This window comes from Ovis aries, chromosome 2 (assembly GCF_016772045.2).
Source record: "Ovis aries strain OAR_USU_Benz2616 breed Rambouillet chromosome 2, ARS-UI_Ramb_v3.0, whole genome shotgun sequence".
In the NCBI taxonomy this organism is placed as follows: domain Eukaryota; kingdom Metazoa; phylum Chordata; class Mammalia; order Artiodactyla; family Bovidae; genus Ovis; species Ovis aries.
Genome location: NC_056055.1, coordinates 132,011,060 through 132,028,053, shown reverse-complemented (window position 1 = coordinate 132,028,053; position 16,994 = coordinate 132,011,060). Strand labels below are relative to the sequence as shown.

At 37.8% G+C, this 16,994-nt stretch overlaps 1 protein-coding gene across 3 annotated transcripts in view; it reads left to right on the top strand.

Annotated features, from left to right (window-relative positions):
• The first annotated feature begins 1,949 nt into the window (after positions 1 to 1,949).
• Positions 1,950 to 16,994, top strand: part of RBM45 (RNA binding motif protein 45) — a 28,108-nt gene continuing 13,063 nt past the window's right edge. For all 3 annotated transcript variants that reach the window (XM_060409729.1, XM_060409728.1, XM_012132826.5), the window contains exons 1-9: positions 1,950 to 2,373; positions 6,420 to 6,542; positions 8,398 to 8,524; positions 10,755 to 10,877; positions 11,636 to 11,815; positions 12,727 to 12,856; positions 13,033 to 13,117; positions 13,331 to 13,494; positions 15,739 to 15,939. In XM_060409729.1, coding sequence (XP_060265712.1) covers positions 2,074 to 2,373; positions 6,420 to 6,542; positions 8,398 to 8,524; positions 10,755 to 10,877; positions 11,636 to 11,815; positions 12,727 to 12,856; positions 13,033 to 13,117; positions 13,331 to 13,494; positions 15,739 to 15,931 — 1,425 coding nt within the window. In that variant the 5' untranslated portion in view covers positions 1,950 to 2,073 and the 3' untranslated portion in view covers positions 15,932 to 15,939. The remainder of the gene's footprint in view (positions 2,374 to 6,419; positions 6,543 to 8,397; positions 8,525 to 10,754; positions 10,878 to 11,635; positions 11,816 to 12,726; positions 12,857 to 13,032; positions 13,118 to 13,330; positions 13,495 to 15,738; positions 15,940 to 16,994) is intronic.

Below are 16,994 nucleotides of genomic sequence, written 5' to 3'. Positions count from 1 at the left end.
GGCTATAGTCCGTAGCATTGCAAAGAGTAGGACATGACTGAAGCAACTTAGCAACACAAAGATGGAGTTGTTTTCTGGTTAGGGCTCTGCTGTTTGTATTAATATTTCCGTTGCTTTTTGTTATGCAATGGGCCCCAATTCTTCAACTCAATCTTCTCAACAATAAGACTGGAGTTAGATGATTGGCAGTGAACAGTTTTCAGTTCAGTTCAGTCGCTCAGTTGTGTCCAACTCTTTGAGACTCCATGAATCGCAGCATGCCAGGCCTCCCTATCCATCACCAACTCCCAGAGTTCACTCAGACTCACGTCCATCGAGTCTGTGATGCCATTCAGCCATCTCATCCTCTGTCGTCCCCTTCTCCTCCTGCCCCAAATCCTTCCCAGCATCAGAGTCTTTTCCAATGAGTCAACTCTTCTCATGAGGTGGCCAAAGTACTGGAGTTTCAGCTTTAGCATCATTCTTTCCAAAGAACACCCAGGGCTGATCTCCCTCAGAATGGACTGGTTGGATCTCCTTGCAGTCCAGGGGACTCTCAAGAGTCTTCTCCAACACCACAGTTCAAAAGCATCAATTCTTCGGCACTCAGCTTTCTTCACAGTCCAACTCTCACACTCATACATGACCACTGGAAAAACCATAGCCTTGACTAGACAGACCTTTGTTGGCAAAGCAATGTCTCTGCTTTTCAATATGCTGTCTAGGTTGGTCATAACTTTCCTTCCAAGGAGTAAGCGTCTTTTAATTTCATGGCTGCAGTCACCATCTGCAGTGATTTTGGAGCCCCAAAAAATTAAGTCTGACACTGTTTCTACTGTTTCCCCATCTATTTCCCATGAAGCAATGGGACCAGATGCCATGATCTTCGTTTTCTGAATGTTGAGCTTTAAGCCAACTTTTTCACTCTCCACTTTCACTTTCATCAAGAGGCTTTTAGTTCCTCTTCACTCTCTGCCATAAGGGTGGTGTCATCTGCATATCTGAGGTTATTGATATTTCTCCTGGCAATCTTGATTCCAGCTTGCGCTTCTTCCAGCCCAGTGTTTCTCATGATGTACTCTGCATAGACGTTAAATAAGCAGGGTGACAATATACAGCCTTGACGTACTCTTTTTCCTATTTGGAACCAGTTTGTTGTTCCCTGTCCAGTTCTAACTGTTGCTTCCTGACCTGCATACAAATTTCTCAAAAGGCAGTTCAGGTGGTCTGGTGTTCCCACCTCTTTCAGAATTTTCCACAGTTTCTTGCGATCCACACAGTCAAAGGCTTTGGCATAGTCAATAAAGCAGAAATAGACGTTTTTCTGGAACTCTCTTGGTTTTTTGATGATCCAGAGGATGTTGGCAATTTGATCTCTGGTTCCTCTGCCTTTTCTAAAACCAGCTTGAACATCACGAAGTTCACGGTTCACGTATTGCTGAAGCCTGGCTTGGAGAATTTTGAGCATTACTTTACTAGCGTGTGAGATGAGTGCAATTGTGCAGTAGTTTGAGCATTCTTTTGCATTGCCTTTCTTTGGAATTGGAATGAAAACTGACCTTTTCCAGTCCTGTGGCCACTGCTGAGTTTTCCAAATTTGCTGGCATATTGAGTGTAGCACTTTCACTGCATCATCTTTCAGGATTTGAAATAGCTCAACTGGAATTTAGTCCTATGGAGCTGTTCTAGTGGGCTTACGACCAGGATGGCAGGTTTGGTGGAAGAGTCCATGGGTTGTAGAGGAAGGGTAGAACCAGCAACAGGAAAGCTCTCCCGCCAGACAGGGCTCTTCTAGCAACAGGGAACCAGGGTCGCACGCCTTATGTGTGGGCCTTGATTCCACGCAATTGGGTGCCTGGACTGCGTCGGGCTCCCCCGGGCCGCTAGGGCGCGCTGCAGGCTGCCCACCACCCCTTACCCCGGAAGCCGTCTCACTGCGCGTCCGGCCTGCGCCGGGAGCCAAACTTTTCAGTCTTCCGGAAACGGACCCCGCACCGGCAACGGCTGGGTGTGGTGCGACGGTCGTGGCTGGCACGGCTGGAGCTAGGAGGAGTAAAGGGGTGCGAGCCTGGATTCCGCCCCGGGTGGAGCACCATGGACGAAGCGGGCAGCTGTGCAAGCGGCGGAGGCTTCCGCCCGGGCGTGGACAACCTGGACGAGCCGCCCAACAGCCGCATCTTCCTGGTGATCAGCAAGTACACTTCCGAGTCGGTGCTGAGGGAGCGCTTCTCGCCCTTTGGGGAAATTCAGGACATCTGGGTGGTGCGCGACAAGCACACCAAGGAGTCCAAGGGCATCGCCTTCGTCAAGTTTGCCCGCAGCTCGCAGGCCTGTAGGGCCATGGAGGAGATGCATGGCCAGTGCCTCACCCCCAGCGACACCAAGCCCATCAAGGTGCGGGTGCCCGGGACCGGGGTGTCCCGGGTGTGGGGGGGGGGCCGGAGGGGAGCGGTTTCGGGGTGCGGTAAGGGCAGTGCATTCGCTCGCGGGGGCCGTCTGGGAAGCACCTGGCATTCCGGGGCGAGGCGGGGGAAGGACCACGTTGCAGAGGATTTCCTAGGACCTCCCTGCGCGAAAGTCTGCTAGAGGGTGCGGGAGATACGGGATGCGGAGAGAACACCCGCTTCCGGGTCGGACCAGGTATCTGCGGCTACTCGGGCTGCAGAGCTGCGGTGGCTGGGCCTTCCCCCACTCCCGCCGTCACTAATTCAGCGCCCAACTCCGACCGGATCTGCTATGAGAACTTTTCTTACCCTCCTCTCTCAGACGTCTTGGTTTACCACGTATAAAAGTAGTTAACTTTACTTTTCCCCACATCGGTAAGGTGCTTAAGAACTTGATAAAAGTAGATTTAATTGTGGCCCTCTGAAGTTAGGCATTTTCCCAGTACCAAACACGAGTATACATGTATATAATATTTAAGTGCAGGTAATTAAAACTACTACTGTTGCCTATTTATCACACTTATGTAAAAATTTGTAATTTTTTACAAATTATTATAAATAAACCCCTTTGTGAAGGTATTAATGTCATAGGTTTTGTTATTGCCACTTCTCTTTGAAAGCAGACCAAAGTAAACAGCCTCAAAAAGAGCCAAGTCAAAAAAAAAAAAAGAGCCAAGTCAAAATAACAAATAAACAAAAGGAAAACGAGCCAAATCATGGAGATGATAGTGTAAATTGTATTATTATTATATGCTTCTTGGCATACTCCTAATTCATTTTGAAAGTGAAAGTGAAGTCGCTCAGTCGTGTCCGACTCTTTGCGACCCTGTAGACTGCAGCCCAAAAGGCTCCTCTGTCCATGGGATTCTCCAGGCAAGAATACCGGAGTGTGTTGCCATTTCCTTCTCCAGGGGATCTTCCCAACCGAGGGATCGAACCCAGGTCTCCCGCATTGCAGGCAGACACTTGAACCTCTGAGCCACCAGGGAAGCCCATAAATTCATTTTGGTAGTATTTATATTTAGTTTCCACATCTAATTTATCTGTAAAATTAATATAGTGACACATGGCAGGAACGGTGATTTTGAGGGTTATCTAATTTAATCTATCCTTTTAGCACAGGGCCTGGTACAAGATAAGCCCTCTTGTACCATGTTTGTCCATAGCAACAGTCTCTTCCCTTTACTTCTTTAGTAGAAAACAAAGGAGCCGGGAAATGCCGACCACACAATAGGCTTTCTGCCTCCTCCCACCTTCTAAACCGTCTGAAATAAGTCAAAACAGATAATCAATGGAGTTAAGTGTAAGGACACAGCATGTAAAATCGAGGGGACAAACTTTCTATAAAGAGTCAACAAATATTTTAGGCTTTGTGAGTCACATACAGTCTCTGTCATACACTCTTTTTGTTTTTTAACAACCCTCAAAAAAATTTAAAAGCAGTTCTTAGATTATGGACTATAGAAAAACAGGAAGTTGAAGTTTGTTGACTCCTGCACTAGGTTGATAATTTTCATCTTCTTTTAGTTATGATCTTAGCAGAGAGAATTTCTGTACTTTGAATATAACCACAGACGTCTCCTGGGAAACTTTGCTAAATGCCCCAAATTTGAAACATAATGACCCCCTCTTGCCCTGATTAAATTCCTACAAGAGAAGTAAAAGTCTGAACACTAAAATGTATCCTTCCCTTTTAGCCACAGAGAAATTCAATGGTTCCCAGAGATAAAGTTTAAATTTTGGTTGTCATATTGTACACTCAGTTTCAGCCAGCGGGTTTTTGGACTACAGTGCTTAGCTGGACAATCTTCACTCTTCACAGCGTTCACCGTCTTCCACTGCGTTGTAGTGGGGGTTTTTTTGGTGTGGTTTTTTTTTCTGTTTTTCAGTATTTCCAGTTAAATTAATTCAGCTTCAGTTTTCTTCCTGTACTTTGCTTTTGTAAAGTTTCAAAAGTCCTACAAGATAAATAAGAAAATTTTAATAACAGGATTACAGCCAGAAAGGATTGTGCAAATGAGAATCCTGTAAGCGATCAACTATATTATCTTGAGGAAAAGGGTAAAACCTAGAAAGTGGAAGAGTAAAATCTTAGGAGAAATCACCAAGTAGGTGGTTAATTATTATACATATCTACTTAGATATTGTCTCCTCTATCAGAAATTTGAAATGCTCCAATCTTCTAAAATTTAGAAATTTGTGATCTGATGGCAACTCCAGTCACAGAGTACTCAAGACTTTTTTCTCCTGGTGTCTTCTCGTATACTTAAAGGTTCCCTATTTGTATTTCCCTTCAGACCATCCATCACTTAATATATCCCCTGGACTAACTTTCTAGTGGGCTATTTCTGTGTTATTCAGTACTCTCTGCTCAATATCTTACACAGTGTTGGGCATATGGTACATTTCCTGAAGGAATAATGTGGGAGTAGACGCTCTCTAGGGATGTCTCCAGCTATATCTTGTAAGCAAGGGTCTACACCTCTGTGACAGCTGCTTTTCAAGCACATATAATGACCCTCTTTCAGGATTTCTAAAATGTTTATAAATTCTTTGGTTTTTTAGTTACTGCCAGGTCCTACTCTGGAATTTCATAGGTTCAGGTTTTCCCCACTGAGTGGTGTACAGCTCCTCTTCAAAGACAGAAGAAGAAGACAGAAAAAATTCAAGGGCCCTGTATTATGGTGATTTGCATTAATTCTATTACATTTCTTCAAGTTATGAAAAATAAACATAGCCATTATGCTTGTAGCTCTATAAACAAATCCATAACCGTAGTTAGCACATTCTTCTAGAATAATGTAAAACCAAAGACATTTTTGAAATAAAAGCAATACCACAAAGCAAATTGCACTCAAAATAATAACCTAATGTCACGGATGATATTTCAGTAGGACTAAATCACTAATAGAGAAATAGAGCCTCAGTTCATTGTGTGCATTTTCTTACTCACATAAGTCATTCAGGTGGTCACTGAGATGATCCAGAATATAGCTGGGTTCTCTTTTTTAAGGATTAATATTAGAAAGCAAACAAAAATATGGCCATCTAGACTTAAATCCAACTCTATCGATATTAAACATAAACTGGCTCCTATTAAAAGTCAGGGATTCTCAGGGTTTTTTTTAAAGGCCAAACTAAGTGCTGTTTACAAGAGATGCAGTTTAAGTATAAAGATACATAGTGGTTGAAAGTATTGAATAAACGAATAGAAAAAGCTGGTAAAAGGATAAGGAAAACTGGTATGGTATCAGACAAAAATGGTCTTCAACAGGAAGAGTATGAACAGAATAATTTCCTAAAAATAAAAATACCAGTCAAAAAGTACAAAATAATTCCAAATGTTTATGCAGCCAATAATAGAACTTCGGAATACATGAAGCATTATTAATAGAACTAAAAGGAGAAAAGATAAATGCATAATCATATTTTTACACTCAGTCTCTGATAGGAAATGAAGCATGTGTGACATTTTAGTAACACTATTAATCAGCTATGTAACTGACGTTTATTGAACACTACCCAGCAATCACAGAGTATACATGCTGTCTCAGTGCACTGCCTCTTGCTCTTGGTGTGTGTGTGTGTTAGTCACTCAGTCGTGTAGTCGTGTCTAATTCTTTGCGATCCTGTGAACTATAGCTCACCAGGCTCCTCTGTCCATGGAATTCTCTAGGCAAAAATACTGGAGAGGGTTGCCATTCCTTCTCTAGGAGATCTTCTCAACCCAGGGATTGAACCCAGGTCTCCCGCATTGTGGACAGATTAAATACAAAAGGAAAAAAAATTTTGAAAAAAACGTAATGTGATTGGTGTTATCTCATAAAAGGTGACTGCAGTAAAATTTGCTTTAAAATGTTGTTTGATGAGATGCTATCACATTGTATTTAACCTAACATCAGTCTTACACTAATAATGCAGTAAGCATTCTTAAGAAACAGAAAAACAGTTGCCTGATATTTCTGCATTTTTCTTTGGGTTTTGTTTGTTTCTTAGGTTTTCATTGCTCAGTCCAGATCATCTGGAAGTCACCGAGATGTTGAAGATGAAGAACTTACAAGAATATTTGTTATGATACCAAAGTCCTACACAGAAGAAGATCTACGGGAAAAATTTAAGGTGCTTCTAATAGCTGATGTTTGTGATAATTTACAATCTTAAATTGGTTGTACAATTAGTAAATCTTATGTTGTTTGAGTTCGATCATTAGATTGGTGGTGGAGAATTAAATAACTTTTTAAGCCACTTATTTCGATCTAGTTTATAAATATTAAAACTAAAATAATTTTTTTGAAAATATATAAAACCTGGGAAATATTAGTGATGGTGTTTCTCCCCCATTTAGCAAAAATACAGATTCAGGACATTGAAGTGTAAAGCTCAAGAGTTTTAAGTAAGGTCACATACGTAATTATGTGGTGGGGCCATTATTCATGCCCAGGCTGTCTGAATCCAGAATCTGCTGTTGGTCTTGAAAATTTCAAAGCACCCTCTTAACATTGCTCTCTATTGCCTCTCACAGAGGTGCATCAGGCAAGCCTGAGTGTATGAACTGTACTATCTCACATTTATTGCAAGCTTGTGACGTGTTGATGTACTTATTCACAGAAAGGCTTATTCTTTATAGTTTATGTTTTAAAATTAGGCCTTTGAAGGAGTTATATTGAAAGAAAAAAAAATTACCTATAGCTCTCACTTTAGCTACTTTAGTCAGTGAAAGTTATTAGCTATTGTAGTCAGTGAAATTTGGAGACGACTTAAAATCTCTTTTTAGCCATTGAATTTTATATGCAGTGATACACTTTCACAAAAACTATTCAAAAGCAATTTTAAAATTGTCTTTTGAGTTGTAATTTTTTATTATTTTTCAGTACCTTCCCAAGTACTTGTGGGCAACAAGCAAGAAAGAAAACAAGTAATAAAAAGTAATTTTAAAACTTCCTCTGTCCTACCCAAATGAGGATTGAATAAATTACTTCAAAAATAGCAAATACTAAATATATATACTCCATATTTTCTCCAATAGTAAGGAAAAGGTTCATACATTATAAACTTAACAAATTTTTATCCTTTTCTGAGTGAACACATGGCATTTTTATCTACATATAGTAAAGTTACAATTGATATCTATAAAATAAATAATAAACAGGATTTATATCCTGTATTTCTTCCAACATTAAAAGTAAACATTCACCACATATTTCTCACATAGAGTATTAACTTTCTGAGTGAACCAGTATATTTTAAAGGTGTACTTTGAGAAGCACTGCTTTAAAAGAATACATAATGATTTATTTCTGTTTATGTTAAAAGGCAGATAAACAATTATAGATAATATTTACTGAGTGTCGACTATATCCCAGACCCTGTATAGGCACCTTAGGTGTATTTGTTCTTCTAACCCTGAAAACAACCCTCTGGGTAGGTACAGCTATTAGCCCCATTTACCGTGTAAGGAGACGGGCTGGGAGAGGGCAACTCAACTGCCCAGTATTTAAGTGGCTGAACCAAGATTTGAGTAAAGACGATTGCAGTCCGGAGTCTCTGCTTAACCATCCCTGAGTAAGGCTTTGAAGCCATCCAGACCATGAACATGCTCTTACTCTACCTCCTAGACTTCGGCAAGTAATTTGATTTCTCTAAGGCCCAGTGTCTGTGAAGTGAGCAGTGTAACACATATATCCTTGAAGGACTGTTGTAACAATAAAGTGATATATGTAAAGCAAATGTTCAGTAAATAAAAAGCATCATTATTTTGGTTATGTTATTATTTGGTTTTTATCATCATTAAGATTATTTTTCGAGCACCTTATTAGTTTGTGACATACTTATTCCATTATTAAAAATAGCTGTAAATTCTATTTTCTTTTTTTAGCAAGCAAGAAGATCAGTAAACAAATTTTAAGTTAGTTCTGAAATCTGTTCAGTTTATTAATCTTGACTCCTCTAAGATCATTTCTTTTAACTCTCGTAGGTGTTTGGAGATATCGAGTATTGCAGCATTATTAAGAATAAAGTAACTGGAGAAAGTAAAGGCTTGGGCTATGTTCGGTACTTAAAACCATCACAAGCTGCCCAAGCAATAGAAAACTGTGATCGAAGTAAGAATGTGTTCATTTACCATTGTTATTTGAGAAAGTTCTAATCTAATTATCTTAATAGTGGTTTGTGCTAATAGCCATATCTGCTAATTCAGTCTCAGCAATGGTAATTTATATATAGTCTTAGGATGAAAATTATTTGGGGGTTATTATTAAGTGTTCATTGAGGCACTATTGAAAATTATTAGGGGTTATTATTAAGCATTTGTTGAGGCACTATCTTGAAAAATGTGAGCAATTGCATTAACTCATTAAGTGAAAATGCTGTTGTCCTAGTTTCGTTAGTATTTCCACAGGGTTTTAGGGGTTATTAAATTATTTTAGAATTTTAAGTATTAAAAACATTGACCAACCCTTTCAGGTTGGGTTTTGTTTTTTTAATATTTATTCTTTGTATTTTAAAGAAATTCAAGTAGTCTGTAATATTTGTTCATGTATGACTTAGACCCTAAATAGAAGTAAGTATACTAATAAACATAATTAATAAAGATAGGATTTTTAAGGTTTGCTAACTTTGGAAAGTAAATGCACATTGGGTTAATTTCAAGCTAGAGTGACATTACTGTTACTGGTGTACATTCTGAAGAATTAGAATTTTAGAGACCAAGGAAAATATTCTTTGTTGTCATACTTCTGATTATATTGAGCTTTAGAAATAAAATGTAGAATATTTATTTCAGTTAGTGGGTTTTAGGATATTATAAAATAAATACATACTGGAAATAATTATTGTTAATGAGTAGAAAGCTTAGATAATCTTAAGTTACACACCAAAATTTTCTCTCAGATCCTTCTAAATTTGTCAATCAGCCAGAATTAATTGAGTACCTGTGGTATATTCATCAATATAACTAGAGGGATACAAGTGGAATTTATATAGCAACCCTGACATTTAAGGAATTTATAGCTATAAATTTAATAGCCATGAATTAAAATTTATAGCTGTAAATTATCTTGGATAGCCAAGATCTAATAGGCAAAAAATAGTTGAAGAGTTAATGGGATTTTTTTAAGCTCTTTGAAAGCAAGGTATATGTCTTTACTTATCAGTTTCTGTCACCCCGAGTACCTAGTACTACTGTTAGTAGTACTCAGTATAGTAGTGAGCCCTCAGTTAAGACTTACTGAGATCTCTAGCAAAGATTTTGTCATTTAGAGTAGTCCCAATAAAAATATGCCAAATGAAAAAGTGTTCAAACGTGTGTGATATTGCCTGTCAGTGGTGAAAACCAAGTGCACTGGTGCAGCACGAGAACACATCTGGAGTCGGATTTGCACCTAGTGTAGAGGAGCCAGGGCAGATGATGAGAGCAATGTCAGTAAAGACATGCAATATCTAGAAACGAGTGTCTTTGCCTAATAGTGTGAAGGCAACAATCTGAGTAAACCTTGTTATTCCTGTTGAGAAAGTAATCTAGGTACATTTGGACCATATACGGGAGGTTATGAAAAGCTCAAGCTTAGTCCACATTAGAATTTCCCTTGAAGATTGCTTCAAGAGAAGAAAAATAGCAAAAACTATTTCAGGATCTTTGATCTAAACACAGTATCAAGAGTGAATTTCCAGAGAAAGAATTCAAAGAGGCTGATTTTATCCTTTTTGGAACCACTGAATAATACGGTGAAAGCTGTGAACCTTCTCCCTTTGAGATACGCCACGTGCACATACACACAAAGCTCATTTTTGGACACCTAGTTAAAACTCGTAACCCAGAGACAAGTAGATCAGTCAAAGGATTGTTGTAATTAATTGAAGAGAGTGTAATTTTAAAACAGAGGCAGGGAAATTGGAGTAAAAGGTAGCATCCTCTAAGTACATTTCAAAGGAAGAATGTTGATGGCAGTTGGGTATGCAGAAGCACTGTTAGGTTTTGATGTTGAGAAGCCTGAGGGAATGATGATGTCGTGTGTAGTAGGGATTGATTGATCAATAAATGAATGACTGTGATTGATGTCATCTGTAGTGGGGATCGATTGATTGATTGGAAAGGATAGCATAGAACCGCTGACCTTTCATGTCTCTATTGACCCATAATTTGGGATTCTTGCTGTTTCTCATTTACTCTTTGCTATCTTTCCAAAAAACAAAAAAATAGGTAGGTCTGGTGGAGATGGTTGTTGGTATAGATTTTTTTATACAATTATAAAACTAAAGCAGTAGCAGTCGAGTATATTTGTAAGTGTGCTAAATTTGCTATAAAGTTTGAAATTCATAGATTGTCTTTTTCAGGTTATAGGGCAATCTTGGCTGAACCTAAAAATAAAGCATCTGAATCCTCAGAACAAGATTATTATAGTAATATGAGGCAGGAGACTTTGGGACATGAACCTAGGGTAAATATGTTTTCATTTGGTAAGTAGGCTATCTTTACTTTAATGGTATGAGTAGTAAATATTCAGTCTGATTTGGACGGTTTTTTAAATATTCTTTTATCAGCAGTCTAAATCTCACACAGTACCTAAGAGAATTTATAGGGGTTTTTTAAAGTTGGTCATGATCCCTAATGTCCTTATTATTTAACGTTTAAGTTATTTCCAGTTAAGGTTTTTTATGGCTAGTTTTGCATTACCTAAGTGTTAAACTATGTCACTGCCATTATGTGAGGGTGAGTTGCTGCTTATAAGTAGCTGATCAAGAAGTATGGAAAACATAGATAGCTATCCCCTCAGTGTGAATCCTAAAATTTTATCCCTAAATTACTGATGCTTTAAAAGTAGGGTTAGAGAAAGGAGAGGAATGACAAAAGTAAAAGTTAAAGAAAGGGGGGAAATGTATGATGATAGTAAGACCTGTAACTGTTACTTGGCATAAACGTCCTTTTAGGTGAAACACTTGCCATATTTTGCAGTTTTGCATAGTTCCTGTGAAATTAGACTACACATTTCTGCTTACATTTTTGAATAGAGGCGAGGAAATGGGGAGAGTTGTCTGTTTTCCTATCCTGTTTCTCCTGATAGTGCTGATGACCAGCATATTACAGAAAACAGTGCCTTTGATCAATGCAGAGGACTCAGTGACAGTTCATTTTATTTTCTAGTACTTAAAATGTTAAATGAATCTTTGAATGAATAGAAATGTAAAGATTTGCTTTTTTTTCTGTATTGTTGGAGAACAACAATCTGAATTTTCAAGTTTTGACAAGAATGACAACAGAGGCCAGGAAGCTATCTCCAAACGCCTGTCAGTTGTATCAAGAGTTCCTTTTACTGAAGAGCAGCTTTTCAGCATTTTTGATATAGTACCAGGCTTGGAATACTGTGAAGTCCAACGAGATCCTTATTCTAATTATGGTAAAATAATGTCTTTATTGTTTGTAAATGTACTGTAGTTTGTTAAAATGGCTTTTCTCCAGTGGCACTTTTTGAGACTTTTTATTGGAGTACAGCTGATTTACAGTGTTGTGTTAGATTCAGGTGTACAGTAAAGTGAATCAGTTATACATACACCTATATCCACCCTTTTTTTAGATTCTTTTCCCATATAGGTCACTATGATAGAGTGCTGAGCAGAGTTCCCTGTGCTATATAGTAGGTCCTTAATAGCTATCTCTTTTATGAATAGTAGTGTTATATGTCAATCCCAATCTCCCAGTTTATCCTCATCCCCCAAGAAAAGCTCCTCAAAAGAATGTGAACTATGTGAGTCTGATCTGAGCCCTCTATTCCCTGCTTTTTGGTTTTCATACATTTATCACTTCTTCTCTCTATATCGTTTCAGCTGCCAAGATGACTGTATATTCTTTTCATAGATCACTTGTCACTTCATTTCCTACTCAGTATGATAGGGAAAATTTTAGAATTTTGAAGTTTATTTCATAGAATTGAAATGTTAAGAAAAATTAGTTGGTGTTTAAGGTGTATCTCTGTCATACAGAAAAGCCAGTATCTTTAAATTCTTTGGACAGAACTTAAGCTAATGATTGTTTTTTTAAAAAAAATGCCTTATTCATGTTTTTACGAAAATCTGGTCCATATTTTGCTTTATAGGAACGCGACTGTTAAACACATGTATCAGATAATTTTGTTTTCTGACTGTTGAACATGTGTATCAAATAACTTTGTTTTCTGATACATTTGATTATATATTATTAATGTTGTGATATTAGTGTCTTTCTATGTTGTTTTATCTTTGTGACAGCACAGACTCTAGGTATTCAATCTGCTTTCTTTTTAATTCCCATATATTCTCTGCTTTGTTCTAGGTCATGGAGTGGTTCAGTATTTTAATGTAGCATCAGCTATTTACGCAAAATACAAGTTACATGGATTTCAGTACCCTCCTGGGAATCGGATAGGCGTTTCCTTCATTGATGATGGGAGCAATGCAACAGAGTAAGTACCATTCCAGGAGCTAGTCTAAAGCCAAACTTTGGGTGTGTGTGCCATGACTGGGAGAATAAAAGTAGAAAACAATTTACCTCTCAGGTGAAGAGGTTACGCGAAGCAAGTTACTGTTGAGAGACTTGAGTATTTCTCGTTTTCTGTAAGTTACCTGTTCTTATCTCCAGTCTCCTTAGGAAAATGGCAACGCAGATGGTAGCTGCACAGCTTGCATCAATGGTGTGGAATAACGCAAGCCAGCAGCAATTCCTGGTAAGTAGGTAAGAATTTAACCTTGCAGTACACCGTTAGGGTGTAGAATAAATGTGGCCTCTGTTTATTACCTGTGTAAGAAAATGTTCAGAGAGATAGTGAAAGACCACATAGGTGCCATGATAACACATCTATTTTCAGCTCTTGACTTATTATAAAATCCCTAAAGTGCAGTTTTTTCTTTTTCTCATTTTGAACCTAATTCTTCAACAGCAGTTTGGAGGAAGTTCTGGATCACAGTTGCCTCAAATCCAAACGGATGTCGCACTACCGTCATGCAAAAAAAAAGCTCCTCCTGACACTCCCGTGAAGGAAAGACTTTTTATTGTGTTTAATCCACATCCTTTGCCTTTAGATGTACTAGAGGATATATTCTGGTAAGATTTCAGTTCCATAGAGTTACATTTTATTTTATTTTACCTTATTATTTAAAACTTAAAAAAATTTTTTGGTTACGCAGCACATAGGATCTTAGTTCCCCAATGAAGGACCAAACCCACACCTTCATTGGAAGTGCAGAGTCATCCCAGGACTTCCCTGGTGGTCCACTAATTAAGACACTGTGCTGTATTGCAAGGCATGGAGGCTCGATCCCTGGTGCGGAACTAAGATCCCATATGCTGTGTAGAGCAGCCAAAAAAAATTTTTTTTTAATTTTAATAAATATTTTAAAATAAAATAATTTATTTAAACTAGACATTAAGCATTCTTGCAATCGGGAAATTTCCTGTGTCCAGTACCTCTCAGGTGGAGATGATTTGTTCTGTGGTTTTAAAAAGTCTGTGGTTTTATATCACCTTTAAAAATACATAGTTATCTCCTTTTCTCTATTATTTATATGTCTTAAGTCCCCACACAGAATTTCCTTTTATTTTGTTTTGAAGACATAAAACATATAGTATTGCTTTGTAAATTACATACATAGAATGAACAAGTCATTTGTTTCTTGATAGAAAACACATGTGTATAGATCTGGCCAATAGAATTCTTTTCCTTTTCCTTTGCAGTTATAATTCAACTGAACAATGATTATTAAGCATCTTCTATTTTGTTAGCACGCTATTGGATCCTTAAGGATCATATAATTACATTGAGTAAAAAATTACTTGATTATAATGCTTGCTATTATATATAATAAGTATTCAAAAGGGGAAGACACTCGTTTCCAGTATAACTTCTTTAACCTTAACATTTTCTTTTTGATCTTTTCCTATTTGCCTTACAACATTAGTGAATTAAAAGATAGATAGAAAACTTGTTAGAGTTTCACAAAATAGCAGCAATGTGGTTCAAGTGTTTTGATTTTTATTTAACTAATTTATTCTGTTTCTTTTTTGAACCTCTCTCTGTACCTACTAAGTGCCAGGGACATTGTGTAAACATTATATCAATATTATGTAAACAAGACATAATAGTTCTTGTCCTCTTAGAACTGATCACATGTAAGAGACAGATAAGTGAATAGGAAATTATAACCTAGAGAGGTTAGTGTTGTGAAAAGGAATGTTCAGGCTATGAAATATATGGGAGGGGCAACAGCTATAGAAAGTCAGTGAATGCTTCTTGAAAGAAGAAAAGATTCTTTGGAGGATATAAATAATTTAGCCAAGGAAGAAACTTGGGCATGTGGGTGGTTATTCCACCAGAGAGAAAGTGAAATATAGGATTTAAGAGACTGAGGAAAGATGAAGCAGGGAGAGTTCAAGGACCCAGGTCAAGAAAGGCCCACAAGCTGTTAGGGAGTTTATCCTTTCTCTGGAGGCATAAAGAGCTGCCAGAGGGACTGTGTGGGAGGAAACGATCCTATTTGTGTTTTAGAAAAATCACTCAGAAGACAGGGTAGAGAACGAGTTGGGGAGGGGTAAGCCCAGGATGCAGGGAAACTAGTGAAGAAGGTATCTGTTATTGTTTTTGTTCAGTTGCCCAGTCCGAATCTTTGCAGCCCCACGGACTGCCACACACCAGGCTTCCCAGTCCTTCACCATCTCCTGGAGCTTACTCATACTCATGTCCATTGAGTACGTGATGCTATCCAACCATCTCATCCTCTGTTGTCCCCTTCTCCTCTTGCCTTCTGTCTTTCCCAGCATCGAGGTCTTTAGAGTGAGTCAGCTCTTCGCATCAGGTGGGCAAAGTATTGGAGTTCCACTTCAGCATCAGTCCTTCCAATGAATATTCAGGACTGATTTCCTTTAGGATGGACTGGTTGGATCTCCTTGCTGTACAAAGGACTCTCAAGAGTCTTTTTAGCACCACAGTTCGAAAGCATCAATTCTTTGGTGCTCAGCTTTCTTTATGGTCCCACTCTCACATCCGTACATGACTACTGGAAAAACCATAGCTTTGACTATACAGACCTTTGTTGAAGAAGGTATTAGAATAAACTAAGAAAAAGATAATGATGCTCAGAGTGAGGAAAAAGACCTGAATAAGAGTGAAGAGAAATTAACTGATAGAGGAAATGTTTAACAAGAAAGATTGACACATACTAGAGGTTGGATGTGGGGAAAGGAGTGGAAAAGGAGTCCAGAACAGATCCTAACTTTTAGACCTGGGCATATATGCTTATCAGTTTCAGTTGATCTCTCTCTCTCTCTCTTTTTTTTTTTTTTTACTTTCAGTCGTTTTGGTAACCTGATTGAAGTTTACCTTGTGTCAGGAAAAAATGTGGGGTATGCCAAGTATGCTGATAGACTAAGTGCTAATGATGCCATTACCACTTTACATGGCAAGATCCTGAATGGAGTCAGACTCAAAGTTATGTTGGCAGACTCCCCAAGAGAAGAATCTAACAAACGGCAAAGAACTTACTGATTCTTTAGGTAAGGTGTTTATAATATAAATTCTAAAACACATTGGCTAAATAGTATAATGAAAGAAATATATAGAGAATTTCTTTTTAAGGATTTAGAAGTTGTTGGTTAAAAACACTGTGACTTAAAAGTTTGCTGATAATTTTTACAATATATTTTTTAAACTTGGACTTTTTACACTTTAAAAAAAAGTCTTTTATGTTTACTGGGAGAATGTTTTTGTCCTTCTGTGAAATAAAATCAGATTTCAGTTTAGAAAATTAAATAGTACTTGTGTATGTGTGTGAATGTCTTAGATATTAAGAATTGGACTTCACTATATGGTTACATAAACTTTAAAATTAGAAGACTTCTAAAGATTTTTTTAGCTAACATCTTAAGTTATCAATTAAGGTAATTTATGACAGTCTTAGAGAAGGGCATGACAAACCACTCTAGTATTCTTGCCTGAAGAGTCCCACAGACACAGGAGCCTGATGGGCTACAGTCCGTGGGGTCATAGAGAGTCGGACACGATGAAGTGGCTTAGCATGCACATGACAGTCTTTATAAAGTATGTCTTGACAGGCATTAGTGAAATGCCTAAAAAGCAATATCTAATACAGTTGACCCTTGAACAACACAAGTTTGAACTGCATGGGTCCACTGTGGACATGTGGATGTTTTCAGTAGTAAGTAATACAATTTACTGAGGTTGGTTGGGTCCAGGGTTGGTTGAATCTGTGGACGTAGAACTGTGGGTATGAAATATCCACATTTATAAAAGGGTTCATGATAAGTGATATGCAGATTTTCAACTGTGTAGAGGGTCACCACACCTAATGTCTACATTGTTCAAGAGTCAATTATAATGCATCTTTTTGGAGCTAAATGGTATTTTTCTGAGCTCATATTTGTGAATAAGTACATTAAAAGTACACATTCAGAAATAAGTGCATTAAAACTACACATTCATGTACATATGTGTATTTTCAAAAATAACCTTGACGTTTACCAAAAACTCTTGTCAGTTATACATAATGCCATATACAACCTTATGAATGCCTTTTTTTTTTTTTTTTTAC